This window comes from Camelus ferus, chromosome 22 (assembly GCF_009834535.1).
Source record: "Camelus ferus isolate YT-003-E chromosome 22, BCGSAC_Cfer_1.0, whole genome shotgun sequence".
Taxonomy (NCBI): Eukaryota; Metazoa; Chordata; class Mammalia; order Artiodactyla; family Camelidae; genus Camelus; species Camelus ferus.
The window spans coordinates 3,810,537-3,828,070 of record NC_045717.1 but is presented as its reverse complement, the minus strand read 5'-3'; the positions used below and the strand labels follow the sequence as shown (position 1 = coordinate 3,828,070).

Sequence of the window (17,534 nt, the reverse complement as noted above, 5' to 3'; positions counted from 1 at the left end):
GGGGGCGGGGCTCGGGCGTGAAGGGGCGGGGCCGGCGGGGTGATGGCCCCGGTTGTCGCTGCTGCCGCCGCTGCTGCCGCCTCAGCAGCAGAAACCGAAGTCGCCGCCGCCGCCGCCGCCGCCTCCCGGGTCGCCGGCCGCCCGCGCGCTGGCTCGGCTGGGACCCGCAGCCATGGAGGACTTCATCGTGATCTCGGACGACAGCGGCTCCGAGAGCTCCGGGGGCGCCCGCTCGGGCCGGGCGCGGAGGCTCCGCCGGGCCCTGTCCCGCACCCCCGGTGCGCCTCCCCGCCGAACCGTGGTGAGTGAGCCCACTGCCTGTGGCCGAGCCGCTCGGTGGCCGGGGCGTCTCCTCGGCTCGGGAGCGGACCACCCGGCGCGGCCGGGCCCGGCCCGCTGCTCTCGGCGGCCCAGCCGCCCGCCCCTGGGCGCCTCACAGCTGCAGCGGCTTCCCGCCTTGCCGCCTTCCCGGCCTGTCCAGCCCCGGCCAGGCCTCCCGGGCTCCGCGCTCAAGCCCGAGCGGGCTGCGGCTGGAGAGTGGCGGCCGAGCACATGGACGAGCAGGTCCTGGCGCGCCTGGTGCGAGGGGTGCCGGAGCCCCCGGGGGGCCGCGGTCCAGGCCGGGCCGGGCTGGGGGGCTGGGGGCCTGGCGGGGGACGCGGGGGCCCTGGGGGCGTCCCGGACCCCGAGGCAGGGACGTGGGAGCGTGTAATTGTTTGGCTTGTGGTGGGTGCAGATGAATGCAGGGAGGTAACAGGAGCCCGGGCAGGGCGGGAGGGAAGCTGGGGCCTGGGCCAGATAGTGGCCTCGCTCCAGGGCCTGGCAGCCGAGCGAGGGGCCCGATTTTGGAGCTGTGGAGGAGGGTGATTTATGTCGCTTAGCAAACATTTACCAAGCTCTAAACGGATAGCGAGGGAAGCCTCTTGCACGAAGTCTTTTTCCCTCAGGCTCCCTTAGTCTTTGTCCTTCTTCCTGAGGGAATGAATAAAACATCTATGGTCCTTGCCCTTCTAGAATCCTCCACAGATATTTATTGAACCCTAACTCTGGGCCAGATGTTCCAGGAGCTGGGGATAGGATAGAACACACAACATCTGTGGTTCCCGTCACACAAGGTGATGTAGTCAACAAGTGGCTATTGAGGACTCAGGGGCTGGGAGGTGGGCAGGGCACCCCCTCTATCAGAAGACTCTCCACGTCAGACTTGCAACAGTCTTCTCCAGCCTCCCAGAGTCACGCCCCAGAAATAAAGGAATTATCACGCCCCTGTTCTTTGTAAACACCTTTCTTCACATGCAGATATTGTCAAAACAGATCTAACTTCTGTTCCTCCAGGCCCCTTCCCTTCCCAGCTTTGTAGTCCCCAAGCCTCCACTGTGAGCCACCTTTGTGTCCCAGGTATAGTGCTAAATCTAGGAGGTCACTATGCATGGCCTGTAAAACTAATTAACTTATGGTGCTGAGTTGACATGGTTCAATCAAGAGTGATTCTCTGTCAATTTCAGTAAAGAATTTAGAGGAGATGGACAGACAAAGAGATTTTCAAGTAAAAGTGACCCCACCTGGGAAGTGACTGTACTGACTGCTGTGACAGTGTCAGGGCCATACAAGATCTGCATTAAATATTGGTTGGATGAAAGAATGGTTGAAGGAATGGGGGAGAGAGCAGTTCAGATGGTGTTTGATAGGTGAGAGCAGATACAGTAGGAGCAGGCTTGGGGTGGAGGGAATGCTGCATTCAGTTTGGACTTCAGAGGAGTTGAACTCTGGAGAAAAGTCAGGACTGGAGAGATTTGGTAATCATCTCAGTAGAAAGGAACCTTGAAGGCCTAATTGTGATTTAGGATAATCAAGGAAAGAGTATAGAAAGAAAAGGTGAAAGAAAAAAAAATGCTGCAGAATAACTCACAAACTGCCTTTCCTCTTAGTTCCTCCTCTTTTCTATTCCTCTTCCTCTCAATCCCCACTTAACTTTGTCCTTCCTATCTGCTTCCTTTCCTGCCAAGTGGTGTCTGTCTTCCCTCATCCTGGTCCAGCTTCCTTCTCCAAGTGCACCGATGTCATCCTTATCCCAGTCTGTTGTGTGTACTGTCACCCTTCATGCACACACACACACACACACAGGGGTGTTCTCAAATTGCCCCCCTCCCTTATGACTACCCAACCAAGCATTTTGACATGGAACCCTCTGGGTTAAAGAGAAATAAAGGGCAGGTTCCAGAGCAGTGCCCAGTGTAAATCTTGCTTCTCCCAATATTTACTCCAGCTTTCTAAAAACTCCAAGCTGGTTCTCCTTTTATCTTTCTAGCAAGTTAGATAAGGGTGGTAGGATAACCACATAAAAGGTCAAGTCTCATTAAGAGACTTGCAAGGTTATAAAGCCTAAGGTGTCTTTGTCCAACTTTTCCTCAAAGCCCCAAGGTCAGAGGAACCTCTGTGCAAATCAGGAACTACCCACCTTCTCCCCTACCCCTGAACCACCCCTTCTCTCTCTCACACACACACACACACAGCTGTGGGAGGAGCTTTGGCAAATTCTGTCATCTCAGCTTTTGCACTTGAGAACATCAGTGCCTACATGGCAGGACCATTAGAAGGTTTTTAATGAAGCAATGCAAGGAAAATGTTCAGCATAAATGATAGCTTTGGCTACACTTTGTGCTGTTTCTCAGCCAGGCCTGACCTTCTCAAGCTTGGCAAGCAATGAAATAGAAGAAACAAGTTTTGTAAAAAAAAAAAAAAAATTTTTTTTTTCTGTTTTTACAAATATTTGACTGAGGGGAAACAACTTGCTTCAGTTCGGAAGATCAGAAAGCCATCTCCAGTGCCGAAGCCGACGTTTCTGAACTCTTGGGTCTTAACCTGGGCTTTTGTCTTCAGTGAGTTGATGAAATGTGTCTGTGTTTTTTATAATATTTATTGGGTTGTTTTTCCCCACTTATAAAAGCAGAACATGTTCAGATAATTTTGGTTGGCCTAATTACAAAAAATTTAGAAATATATCTGGAAGAAAATTTAAATTGCCCTTAATCTCACCATCCAAAGATAACCAGTGTTAACATTTTGAAGTCTGCCTGCCTGAACTTTTATCTGTAAATGCCAGTGTGCTCTCATAATGTATCCATGTGTCTCCGCAATACATATTTTTGCAAAAATGAAGTCTTACTATACTTCATTGTTTTCAGCTTGCCTTTTTCTCTTAATATACTTTTTATCTCTTTCTGTGTCACTAAGTAACACATCTTCAGTATTTTAATGTATTTCATCGTACAGATTCATAATTATATTTCTCTTTTCCTATAAATGGATATCATTCTGCCATTTCTAAATTTTCTCTAATTATAAACAACTCAGGGAGAAATTTCCTGAGAAATAATTTTTATATCCTTATTCATTTGTTTGTTAGTGAGATTGCTGAGTCAAAATGGGTGCCCTCTTTGGAGGGCTTTTGCTGTATATTGTCAAATTTCCTACAGAAATCGTGCACCAATTACATTCCCACCATACCCCTTTCGCCGCTACCTGGTCACTCCTAGATACTGTCAATTTATTGAGGAAATATTTATTGAACACTTACTATATGCCAGGCCACTCTTGAAGGTGCTAAGACTACAGCTGTAAACAAAACCAAGTCCCTGTTCTCGTGGAGATTTCATTTTAGTCAGACAGAGACAAAGAGTAAACAACCACATAAATGTCATGTCAGATGATGTACAGGGTGTTAGGAAGAAAAGTAAGGCATTTGTGTTCTTTTAATCTTTGCTGATTTGATAGATTTTGTGAGCTGTCATGGTTTTAGTTGGGGGGCTGTGATTCATTTCTTCCTTAAATATTTATTGAGCACATGCTTTGACCCTGGGTTGCAAAGGTCAACAAGATGACGATGGGCCTACGTTCTGATGGGGAAATATAAGAAACAAACTAACAAATAAGTGAACAGTGTAACAGAGAGTAACTTGGGTGGAGCTGGGAACATTAGGTCATGTTTTCAAAGAAGCCCTCTCTGAAAAGTTCATGTTTGATCTGAGAACAAAATAACAGAACAGATTTGTTATGAGGACATCTTGGGAAATAAAGTAACAGCAAGGGCACAGCAGGAGCGGAGGCTTGGAGGTGGGAATAGGCTCGACTGGGGGAATCGAAAGGTCAGTGGGGCTGGAACGTGAGTGCAGGACAGAGTTGGAAGAGATGAGAAGTTGATGGGCTGGGTTATACAGGGCCTTGAGGACCACAGTAAGGAATTTGGATTTTATTCTTACGTAGTAAGTAATCTTTGAAGGGTTTTGAGCAGGGAAATAACATGATCTGATTTACATTTTTAAAAGGTGACTACCATGAGATGAGAAGACTGTAAGATAAGGTGACTGTGTAAATTTATCATCCAGGTGGAGATCTTTCCCCAAATGAAAGGGGGTGTTAACTGGACAGGGTGTCAAGCAACAGGTGAAAACTGAAACTGTCCAAAACAAACCAGAAGTATAGTCACCTTACTGTAAGGGACAAAAGTAGAATCAGGGAGATCCATCTCGGAGGTGGCAGCAACAGTCCAGACCAGAGATAATTGTAGCTTGGACTAGAGTGGTGATGCAAGCTGGGGGAGCAGAAGGATATGAGAGGTATTTAGGAAGTAAAATCAACTGGTCCAGATCCTTGGACATGGTTAATGAGGGGAAGGGAGGAATCAAGAATGATGCCCTGGTTTGGGCCTGAGCTACTGGATGCAAGTCCATGTCAGTCACTGAAATGAGGACGCCTTGAGCAGGAACAGGGTTGAAGGAAAGATTCAAGAGTTCTTTTTTAAAGGTGTTAAATTTAAGCTGCCTGTGGGATAGCCAACAGGTATGATGTTTGTACTGAGTTTGGAGGCCAGAGGAGAAGTCCTGACTAGGGCCCCACATTTGGTGTCATAGCACACAGGTTGTAGTAAAGTCATAGGCCAAGATGAGATCATGCAGGCTGAGTGTCTACAAGTGGGAGAGCACACAGGACCTAGCCCTGGGACGTGCCACCATGCCTCGCCCAGGTGAGGGCGAGGGAAGGAGGAGCAGCTAGTGAGGCTGGCGGTCAGAGCATGTGCCCAGCATGCGGTAGAGCTGGACACCCTGCACATGTTTATTTGAGATAGAATATTGGAGACCTCTCTCTATACACAGTGTGTGTGTGAGTGTGTGTCATCTGCCTCTTCTTGTCCTATCAAGTTTAGGGGTTTTTTTCTGCTAATTTTTCAGTTTTATTTACATAGTAAAGACTTTATAGGTTGGATTGGGTCCCCCAAAATGATATGCTGAAGTCCTGGCCACCACTACAGAATGTGCCCTGATTTGAAAGTAGAGTCACCGCAGATGTAATCAGTGAAGATGAGGTCATACAGAGTAGGGTGGGCCCTTAATCCCGTATGACTAGTGTCCTCATAAGAAGATGTGAAGACGGAGAAAGAACACATGTGACAATGGGAGCGATGCAGCTGCAAATCGAGGACACCAAGCAGTGTTGCTGGCGACACCAGAAGCTCAGGGAAAGGCACAGAACTGACTCTCCCGTAGAGCCTTCTAGAGAGCATGGCCCTGAAGACACCTTGATTTTGGACTTCCAAGCCTCCAGAACTGTGAGAGGATAAATTCTTGTTGTTTTAAGCCAGCCAGTTTGTAGTAATTTGTACCAGGAAACTAACAAAGCCCCCTGTGTCATGCATGTCACATTTTTTCAACCTTTTGATTTCTTTGGTTTTCTTTACAGTTTTAAATTAGTATATAGTCAATTCTGTAACTCTTCTCCTTCATGATTTCTGTCTTTGTTGTCACACTTAGAAAGGCTTTCCTTACTCCTAAAATCATAAAAATATTTTTTGCTTTTAATTCATTAATCCACCAGGATTTCGTTTCAAAAAAAGAATAAAATCGTATTTTTCTCTCCAGACGGTTAGCTAGTTGTCCCAACATCGTTTATTGAATTACCTATCCATTTTACCCAGTGGTTTGAAATATTACCTTTATCAACTGATAACCTTCGTGTCTATCTGTGGACTTTGTATTGTGGCCTCATAACATGCTGTTATGGTAATAAGCAAAGGAAACTCTCATTGCTCTTCCTTTTTAGAATTTTTCTGGCTAGCTTTGCATATTTATTCTTTCAGGCAACTTTAAAATTATTTGGTCAACTTCCAAATTTTTACTTTTAAATTGGGATTACACTAAATTTAGTAATCCATAGTTTGTGGTGTTTTATTTAATGAAGTTTTACATTTTTACATATGTCTTTGTGCATCTTCTTTCTTTCTTTTTCTTTTGTTTTATATTTAGAAAGATTTTTCCTGTCCTGAGATTATTTTCCTACTATTTCCTTACTATTGTTCTTTTACTGTCTCATTCTTAATTTTTAGTTCTTTAATTCATCTAAAATGTTTTATGCAGCATGAAGTATGCTTACCATTTTCCGTATACTGTATTGCCTTATTTCTAAGACAGCACTTAATCTAAGACTTGCTGTCAATGTAAGAACAGGTTTTTAGGGAAAAAGAAACTATCACATGAAATGTATACACTATTATATGCATCCTGATTGCAGATGTATGAGGGAAACATTCTGGATATTCGATTTTATAATATATGATGTAAATCAACTGTCTGGGAATCATTTGTTAAATAATTATTTTTCTCCACTTATTTGAAACACATTTTTTACACCAGATTATTTTATACACTTGTATCTGTTTCTGGGTTTTCTATTCTGTTGCAATGATTTGTCTATTCTCAATGCCAGAACTCTACTGTTTTACTTTTGTGGTTTGATATTTTTTTCATATCTGGCAGAGCAATTACCTCTCCTTACTTTTTTTTTCCCAAGAAATTTCTTGGCTGGTGTGACCATTTAGTTCTCCAAGTGAATTTTAGAATCATCTTATCAAGGATTACATTAGCTCAGGGGATTACCTTGGGCCAGTTTATTCTGTGCTGTGGGAGGCTGTCCTGGGGCACTGGGATGTTTAGTAGTGTCTTTGGTCTCTACCCCCCAGGTCGATGCCAACCCATCACAGCACTCCCCTCCGCTTGTGACAACCAGATAGTGCTAAATGTCTCCTGTGGGGGGCAGAATTGCCACTGGTCCAGACCACTACATTAGATTTATCATTTAAAGGAGAATTAATATCTTAGTAATATTGTCTTTCTAATTAGAAGCATAGTTTAACTTTTCATTTTATGGGGTTTTCCTTCTTGGCAATCAATAAAACTTTAAGCCTTCCTTTGTTTGGGTCCTGTGCCTCTCCTATCAAGGAGCTGGTATTTTGATTCTGAATGACTGCTGTATAGGGTTGACCATATTAATCATGGTGAGCATGAATGACATAGTGAGAAAAGCTGGCGTTCATGCCAGGCATCATGTGAAGTGCCTTGCATGGATTAGCTCGTGCCGTCTTCACTGCAACCCCATGAGAGTGTAGGTACTATTATTGTCCCTATTTGATAGATGAGGAAACTGAGGTAGGTTCAACCAGGTGCTAACTGGTAGAGTTTTAACTATTTTTATGTGTTTGTACACAAACATACATAAATGTCTAATTTTCTCCCAGTAGAGTCATACTAATCTTTTAAACTACTTAATACATTTTAGGCATTTTAAAAATATTGGTACCTCTTTCAAACTATTGTCCACTTTGTTTACAGTGGTATTCCCAGTATATAATAAGGATCCAGGCCCACAGTATTCGTTTAATAAGTACTTTATCAGCTGTACGTTATTCTAATATAAAAAAAGCCATAATTTATTTAACCAGCCCCTTATCGATTTTAATTTTTTTTTGCTATTACAGACTATGATGTAATGAACTCTCTTGCATGGTCATAAGAGTGTGTTTGTAGGACAGGTTCCTTACAGTGGAATTTTGAAATTAAAGAGCAATATGTATTTATGATTTTAATATATGTCACTGCTGTAGACATAACGTCGTTTGTTGTGGGATCTTAGTATCTGAAATCCAGAGCTCTGTTTGCAAAAACTCCCACCTTTGGTGATAAAATGTATTTCTTCCTAAAGAAGCTTCAATTCCAGATACATTCCTAGGCTCCCTCGCACCTAAGGCTTGGACATATGTACTTATTCCAGACTTCGAATTGGAAGCTGGTGATGAAAAAAGCAGGGTAAAGTGGACTCTATTTTGGCGAGGCCACAGCAGCAATGGCCTGACACGTAGCAGTAGGGCCCAGGGCACAGCTGGCCACGTGACAGTGATACTGGCATATTCAGTTATGCAGTATGGTTTCAAGCATCCATTTTGGCTGCATAGACTCCAAGCTTGTTCTCAGGCTCTCCTCTAAATCCTGGGTGCTACCCATTATCCTTAATCAGTTCCTTTTGTACTTAAATTAATCAGAGTGGATGTTTTTTAGGATTTGGTTTTTTCACTTGCTACTAAGATCCCTGGCTGATACATAACCACCAAATTATACTTCAAAAAGACTGTAACGTACATTCTTACATGAACAGTGTTTAAGAATACTTGTTTTCTTATACTTTGGCCAACCTGGATGTTATCAAACTTCTTAGATTTGTGCCACAGGTAATAGTCTAACTTTTCAATTGTCTAGAATTTTGCTCAAAGGGAAGGCTCCTCTCAAATAGTTGGTTAACTCATTTAATACTGTTGAATGATCTACCCGATTATGTGGAAAACTACCTGTGTCATAAGCTAAGTGTCCAGCTCTGGGGCCCATTTTCTACATATTTTAATTGCTGTAGCTCTGCAGTTTACCTTGACGTTTGGTAGGGCAAAGCCTCCTTATTTATCTTTCGTTCTCCTTTTATGTTATTCTTGAGTCTTTCCTCTTTCAAATGAACTTTTGAATCATCTTATTCATTCTTTTTAAAAATACCACTGGAATTTTGTTTGGGGTTTGTTAAATTTATAGATTAATTTGGGGATAACCAACACTTTTTAAACTTTAAATTTTGTTATAAAATTTATATGGATAGACCTATATCTATTAAAGAAATTGAATCAATGAGTAATTACCTTTCAAATCACAAAGCACCAGGCCCAGATGGGTTCACTGGTACATTCTTCTAAACATTTAAGGAAGAAATTACACCAATTCTCTACAGAAGATAGAAGCAAAAGAAATAAATACTTCCTAACTTATTCCATGAGGCCAGCATTACCCTAATGCCCTAAAAACAGACAAAGACATTGTAAGAAAAATACAGGCCAGTATGTCTCATTGAACATAGATGCAAAATTCCTCAACAAAATGTTAGCAAATTGAATCTAACAATGTATAAAAATATACACCATGACCAAGAGGAATTTACCCTAGGTATGCAAGTGTGGTTCAACATTCAAAAATCAATTAATGTAATCCAGCACATCAACAGGCTAACAAAGAAAAACCACATCATATCAATAGATACAGAAAAAGCATTTAACGAAATACAATATCCATTCATGGTATTTAAAAAAAAAATCCTCAGCAAACTCGGATTAGAGGGGGAGTTTCCTCAACTTGATAAAGAACATCTACAAAAACAAAACAAACAAAAAACCTATCATACTTAATGGTACAAAGCTTGAAATTTTCCCACTTAGATCAAGAACAAGGAAAGGATGTCCCCTCTTATCAATGCTTTTCAGTGTTGTGCTGGAAGTCCTAGCTAATACAATTAGACAAGAAAAAGAAAAGTATACAGATTGCAAAAGAAGAAATAAAACTGTCTTTGCTCACAGATGTCATAATCACATATGAAGAAAAAAATCTGAACGAACTGACAAAAAAAAATCTAATAGGGGATAATAGCAAAATTGTAGGATGCAAGGTCAGTTTACAAGGCAGTCACTTTCCTATATTCCAGCAATGAACAAGTAGAATTTGAAGTTAAAAACATATTACCATTTATTTTAGAACCTAAAAACATGAAATAACTAAATATAAACCTAACAAAACATATATAAGATTGGTATGAGGAAAACTCCAAAACTGATGAAAGATATTTAAGAACTAAATAAATGGAGAGAGATTCCATATTCATGGATAGGAAGACACAACATTGTCCAAAATGTCAGTTCTTAGGAACCTGATCTATAGATTCAATGCAATCCCAATCAAAATCCTAGCAAGTTATTTTGTGGAGATCAATAAACTGATTAAAGTTTATATGAAGAGGCAAAAGCCTGAGAATAGCCAACTTAATACTGAAGAAGAACAAAGTCAGGGGACTGCCACTATCATATGGACTTCAAGACTCACTACAAACTACAATAATCAAGACAGTGTGATATTGGTGAAAGGAAAGACAGACAGATAAGTGGAACAGAATAGAAAGCCCAGAAACAGAACCACATTACTGCAGTCAACAAAGACTATAGAACAGGCGCTAAAGTAGTACAATGGAGCAAAGATAGTCTTTTCAGTAAATGGTGCTGGATAAGATAGCTTCCCATTTCTTTCTATCATCTTCAATTTCCTTCATCAATATTTTATAGTAACGTGGTACTGAAAGTCTTAGCTGGTACAATAAGGCAAGAAAAGGAAATAACAGGCATACAGATTATAAAGGAAGAAATAAAAGTGTACCTTTTTCCAGAAAACATGACTATGTACATGGAAAATCCTAAAGAATCTACAGGAAAGAACAAGGGGCGGGGAAGATGGAGGAAGAGAGGAAAGAAGGAAGGAAGAGAAACCCTTTTAGAACAAGTAAGTGGGGTTATAAGTTAGCGAGGTCCCTGCATACAAGGTCAACACAAATCAATGATATTCTGTATACGAGCAGTAAACATTTGGAAACCTAAATTGAAAACACAGTATCATTTACAAACATCCCCAAAAATGAAATACTTTGATATAAATCTAACAATATATATATAGGATCAATATGTTGAAAACTACAAAATGCTTCTGAAAGAAAGAAAACTTAAATAAGAGACATACTGTGTTCATGGATGGGAAGACTCAACATACTAAAGATGTCAATCTCTTCCCAAACTGATGTATAGATTTAACTTAATTCCTACCAAAATCTGAACGTGGTCCTTTATGAATATAGACAAGCTGCTCCCAAAATTTGTGTGGAAAATAGGAAATAAATTAGCCAAACAATTTTGAAAAAGACTATATAGTTGGAGGAATCAAACTATCCGATTTTAAGATTTACTATTTAGCTACAGCAATTATGACAGTGTGCTATTGGTTGAAGGATTACCACATCAATAAATGGAATAGAATAGAGACCTGAGAGACCCACACAAGTATAGCTGATTTTTTTTTATAAAGTTGCAAGAATAATTCATTGGAGGAAACATAGTATTTTCAACAAACAATGCTGGAACAATTGGACATTCAAAGGCAAAAAAAGAACCTTGGCATAGACATCATACCTTATACCAAAATGGTAACCTTACCCAAGGAAAAGCAGATAGTCTCCCTAGGGTAGAGGGCTTAAAAAGAGAAAGGGGGATCCTGGGTCAGTCTTTGGTTCTAGTTTCACCGAATAATGAAGCCATTACTTTTTCCTTGTAGAAAAGACTGACAGGTGAAGGGAAACCTGAAGTATCTCTTTTATTTTCGGTCTTGTTGAATGGAAGTTCCATACATGAGGTGTGGAAGATCAGCTTTCCCCCTCGGAATTATTTCATTTTCAATTCAGCTCGTATTTCTGGAGCACTTAGCCATGTGTCGGATGCTGTGCCAGTCACTGTGGCACTGTACTCAGTCCTAGAGGGAAAGATAAGCAGTTAATTTGGGGATATAGTGAAGAGCCTGGACCAGGACCTTCTGCCTTCAGCAGCATGACTGTTCTTACAGGGCTCTCTGCTAAAACAAAACAAAACAAAACAAAACAACTAGATCTTGAATGAAACTAATTTTTCCTGCTTGGTGGGCTGGCAGGAATTAACAGAAACCTCCACGGAGAAAAAGAAAACCAAAACCATGAGCTGATCCTGGAGTGGAGAAGAGCAAATCCGTTATCAGCGCCGTGATAAGGAGCCAAGCCTCCGACCAGCACCTTGCAGGTGCTGGCGAACGAGACTCCCAACTTCAGGCTTTTCGGCTACAAAATGTGAATAATACTCACCTCACAAGGTTGCTGTGAGGTATTGAGTTCTGAAAACAGGATTAATGGGAAGGACAAGGGCCTTGTGGGTTTATTGCTGAGTTTCATTCTGCAGATGCAAACTATTGGAGTGTCTTAGTCATCTGTATTTCTCTTCCCTCTGGTGACATAATTATTAAAATTAGAAACATAATTTGTTATCTGTGAAAACTTAGGGTAATATGTGATGGAAATACAAATTACTTAATTAGGAGTTAGGAAGAGGCTGAGAGGACTACGAGATGAGAGGATCAATCTACAATAGTTATTAGATCAAGATTATTCGTTTATCATTTGTTAAGTCCATGATACCGTATAGGTACCAAGGATACAGGATACAAAAATAAGTTGCTGTCTAAAGGGGGAGAGGATTAGCAAGTGCTCTGCCGTATGCGCTGAAGTGATACGGTGTGTACAGAGTGCTGTGGAGTCATTGAAGAGGGGAGCAATGAACTCTCTCCGAGGTAGAGCAATGCAGTTGAATTGTACTTCCAATCTATGAAACTCCCTTAACCTGCTAAAATACTCCCTGAAGGCGCAGTGAAAAATCAGCTGACAGTAGGGAGAAATCTACTCCTGAAAGATAGCTGCATGGGGCAATCTGAGTTTGCTGCATTCCCTGATTTGCCACTTACATGGCAGAAAGCTGAAGTTTCATGGTTTTGAAATGTCAGGGGATAGAGGTCAAGAATGGCAGAGCAGCAAGTAATTGGGAAAGAATCCACAGAAGCAAGACAGTCACAGGAAGGGTAAACCCTAAAATGTGAGTAAAATCTCTGCCCAAATCCTTGACTGACAGCCAAATTAGGCAAGCACAGGAGAGAACCACTCTGCCCCCCACCACCAAGGGGTCAGGTTAAAAGAGCAGCAGCTGGAAACCATAGATACCAGCAAAGCTATTAACACCTACCTTGTGTGAAGGAGACAAAGCTTGCAGTTTGAGCTCAGGCAGATTAACGACTCGAACAACAACAATGAAAAGACAGTTTTTAGAAGGACACAATCAGATCATTACATGTATTACATATAATACTGTTTCCAACCAAAAATTACTAGACATGCAAAGAAACAGAAGTGTGACCCATACTCAGGGGAAAAAGCAGGGCAGTCAATAGAAACTGACTCTGGGTGAGCCTAAGTGTCGGATTTAACAAAAACTTCAAAGTAACTATTATAAATAGGTTCATCCAGTTGAAGAAAATATGGCGTCAGTGAGTGAATAGCTAAGAAAATCTCAACAGAGAAATGAAAACTATAAAAAACAGAAATCCAGTTTATAAAAAAAGGGAACTTTAGATACAGAGATAGATACAGCCAAGAAGGAAGATTGTAGATATATATGTAAATATATCAATAATTAAGTGTAAATGAACCAAAAACTAATCAAAAGGGCAGAGGTTGTCAGACTGGACAAAAAAGCAATGACCAGCTATGTGTTACTTATATGAGGTACACTTAATTTTTTCTCATTTTAATTTTTTTTCCATATTCTTTTTCATTACAGTTTACTACAAGCCATTGAGTATAGTTCTCTGTGTCATACAATAGGACCTTGTTGTTTTATCTGTTCTGTACGTAGTAGTTTCTATCAGCCAATCCCAGACTCCCAGTTTATCCCACCCTTGCCCCCACCTCCCGGGTAACTTTAAGTTTGTTTTCTATGTCTGCAAGTCTCTTTCTGTTTTGTAAGTTCATTTGTATCATTTTTTTAGATTCCACATATAAGTGCTATCATGTATTTGTCTTTCTCTGACTGACTGACTTCACTTACTATGATAGTCTCTGTGTCCATCTATGTTGCTGCAAATGACATTATTTCATTCCTTTTTATGGCTGAGTAGTGTTCCATTCTGTATATATACACCACATTTTCTTTATCCATTCATCTGTCGATGGACATTTAGGTTGCTTCTATGTCTTGGCTATTGTAAATAGTGCTGCTGTGAACATTGGGGTGCTTGCATCTTTCTGAATTGGAGTTTTTCTCCTGATATATGCCAAGGAGTAGGATTGCTGGATCATATTGTAACTCTATTTTTAGTTTTTTAAGGATCCTCCATACTATTCTTCATAGTGGCTGCACCAATTTACATTCCCACCCACAGGGCAGGAGGGTTCCTTTTCCTCCACACCGTCTCCAGCATTTATTATTTGTAAACTTTTGATAATGGCCCTTCTGACTGGTGTGAAGTGATACCTCATTGTAGTTTTGATTTGCATTTCTCAAATAATTAATGATGTTGAGCATGTTTTCATGTGCCTTTTGGTCACCTGTATGTCTTCTTTGGAGAAATGTCTATTTAGATCTTCTGCCCATTTTTTGTTTGGGTTGTTTGGTTTTTTGATATTGAGCTGTGTGAGCTACTTGTATATTTTGGAAATTAATCCCTTGTCAGTTGCATTATTTGCAAATATTTTCTCCCATTCTGTAGGTTGTCTTTTTGTTTTGTGTATAGTTTCCTTTGCTGTGCAAAAGCTTTTGAGTTTAATTAGGTCCCATTTGTTTATTCTCGTTTCTATTTCCATTACTCTAGGAGCAGAAAATATTGCTGCAATTTATGTCAGTGTTCTGTCTATGCTTTCCTCTAGGAGTTTTATAGTATCCAGTCATACATTTAGGTCTTTAATCCATTTTGTGTTTATTTTTGTATATGATGTTAGAGAATGTTATGATTTCATTCTTTTACATGTAGCTGCCCAGTTTTCCCAACACACTTATTGAAGAGACTGTCTTTTCTCCATTATATATTCTTGACTCCCTTGTTGTAGATTAATTGACCATAAGCACGTGGGTTTATTTCTGGACTTTCTGACCTGTTCTGTTGAGCTATGTGTCTGTTTTTGTGCCAGTACCATACTGTTTTGATTACTGTAGCTTTGTAGTATAGATGAGATGCACTTTAAATATAAAGACACCAATACATAGAGAATAAAAGAATAGAAATGTACCATGCAAGCAGTATGCATAAGAAATTTAAAGCAGATATATTAATACCAGAAAAAAAATCAGTACAAGGAGGATTGCTGGAGACTAAAAGGAATCCTTCCAGTGATAACTGGGCTAATACATTAAGGAGGTATAACAACTATAAGTGTATATACATCTAATAAAATGAATTTCAAAATACATGAAGCGAAAACTAACTGAATGAAAGGGAGAAACAGTCAAAGCCACAGTCGTGGTTGGACACTTTAATACACTTCTCTCAGTAATTGATAGCACAACTGGATCCCCTCAAAAGTGAAGAAATCAAAGATCCGAAAGCCACCATCAACAACCATGACCTAACTGGCATTTATATCCAGCAACTGCAGAATGCAATTTTTTTCCAAGTGTACAAGGAACATTCAGCAAGTAGGCCATATGATAGGACATAAAATAAGTCTCAGTATATTTCAGAAGGTTGAAATCTTACAAGGTTCGTTTTCTGACCATAATGAAAGTAAGCTTGAACTACATGATAATTAAATGACTGTATACTAAGAATTATGGGATGAAGCTAAAGCAGTATTTACAGGGAAATTTTTAGCTTTAAAATACTAATGTTACAAAAGAAAGATTTCAGAAATTCAGTACCTAAGCTTTCACATTAAGAAACTAGAAAAAGGGTAAATTAAATCCATAGTAAGTAGAAGGAAGGAAATAATAATGATAACAATAGAAATATATGAAATCGAAGACAGATTAAAAACCTGGTCCTTCGGAAAGAGCAATAAAATTGATAAACTTCTAGCTAGACTGATCCGGAAAAAATGCAAAGGATACAGGTTACCAACATTAGCGATAAAAAGAGAGAATCGAGAATAAATCTATACAGGGTATAGAATTTGAAAGATAATAAGGGACTGTTACAAACAACTTTTGTTAGTAAATCTCATAATTTAGATGAGACAAATTCCACAAGTCACAAAACTAACACAAGAAGAAATAGAAGAAATTATTAATAGCCCTATGTCGGTTAAATTTTAAATTTGTAATTTAAAATTTTCCTACGAAGCAAATTTCAGGCTCAGATAGCTTCACTGGTGATTTCTTTAAACACTAAAGAAAGATACAGTACCAATCCCACTCAACCTAAACAGAGTGGGTGGGAATATTTCCCAAGTCATTTAATGAGGCCAGTTTTATTCCAATAGCAAAACCAGTAAAAGAAATTATAAGAATAGCAAAACCAGTAAAAGAAATTATAAGAATAGAAAATTATAAGAAATAATATTCTTCATGAATATGTATAATGTAAAAATTCTTAACAAAGTATTGATATATTAAACTGAACAATATAGAAAAAGAATAACACATCATAACCAAGTGGAGTTTTCCCCAGGATAAATTTACTATTAGAAAAGCAATGAATATAATTTTTGATGTTAATATGACAAAAAAAAAATCTCAACATATGCAGAAAAATCACTTGACAAAATTTAATGATTCTCAATGAAAACTCAGAAAAGGAAAAAAAAATCTGTTAGAAAAGTGAACATTTGTTTTGAATGAGAAAAGAAATCACATTAAATTACAAACTATTAAAAGCTGAAAAAAATCTGATATGGGACATCTGTGAAAACTCCACGACTGACATTATACTTAAGATGAAAGTCTCATGTGCCTGCTTTTAGCACTTCTGTTGAGAATTATACTGGATGGTTTAGCCATTGCAATAGTCAAAAAAAGAAATAAAAGAAATGGAGATTGAAAATGGAGAAGTAAAACTTCTTTATTTGCAGACAAATGATTTTTTATATGGAAAATACTAAGGAATCTCCAAAAAAAGTTTACTTGAACTAGTAAATGAATTTAACAAAGTCGATGATAGAAGGATAATATACATAAACCAATAGTATCTCTGTACACTAGCAATGAATAATTAGAAAATGTCAAAAATTATTTCCATTTTCAATATCATTATAAAAACATTAAATTCTTTAGGATAAAGAAAGAGGTTTGTACAGATGCAGTGGGGATAGAAGGGAGGAAACAAATAATTTAATCTGAGACGAGAAGTAATCTGAAAGAATTTCGCACATAGTCATATCTGGGCTAAGTCCTGAAAGACAAACTTCCAAACAACCAAAGAAATAATAGTCATTCCAGGCAAAAGAAAAAAACACAAGCAAACATAAACAAACATAAAAATACTTGAGAATGCATGACACATTTGGGGATCTGAAGTAGTTCTGTGTGATTTGATCACATAAGGAGGAGCTAAATTATGAAGGATTTTATGAGTCTTACTCAGGCACTTGTCCTTTATCCTGTAGCTCATATGGTGGGTTTTAAGTGGGAGAGACATGGTAACGTTGCATTTTAGGAGTTGGCGATGAAAAGCGAGTTGAATTCAGACCCTCCATGGCCGTGCAGCTCTTCATGTTGGGTTCAGCTAGCAGTAGAGAGGCAGTACACTGCATGGCCGCTTCTTAGGGATGAGGCATTAGGTTTCACCAAGCAATCCCTA

General features: G+C 39.4%; 1 protein-coding gene across 3 annotated transcripts in view; it reads left to right on the top strand.

The window, feature by feature from the left end:
• Window positions 1-36: 36 nt before the first annotated feature.
• SIMC1 (SUMO interacting motifs containing 1) overlaps window positions 37-17,534 on the top strand; it is a 56,392-nt gene continuing 38,894 nt past the window's right edge. For all 3 annotated transcript variants that reach the window (XM_032465045.1, XM_032465043.1, XM_032465044.1), the window contains exon 1: window positions 37-301. In XM_032465045.1, coding sequence (XP_032320936.1) covers window positions 173-301 — 129 coding nt within the window. In that variant the 5' untranslated portion in view covers window positions 37-172. The remainder of the gene's footprint in view (window positions 302-17,534) is intronic.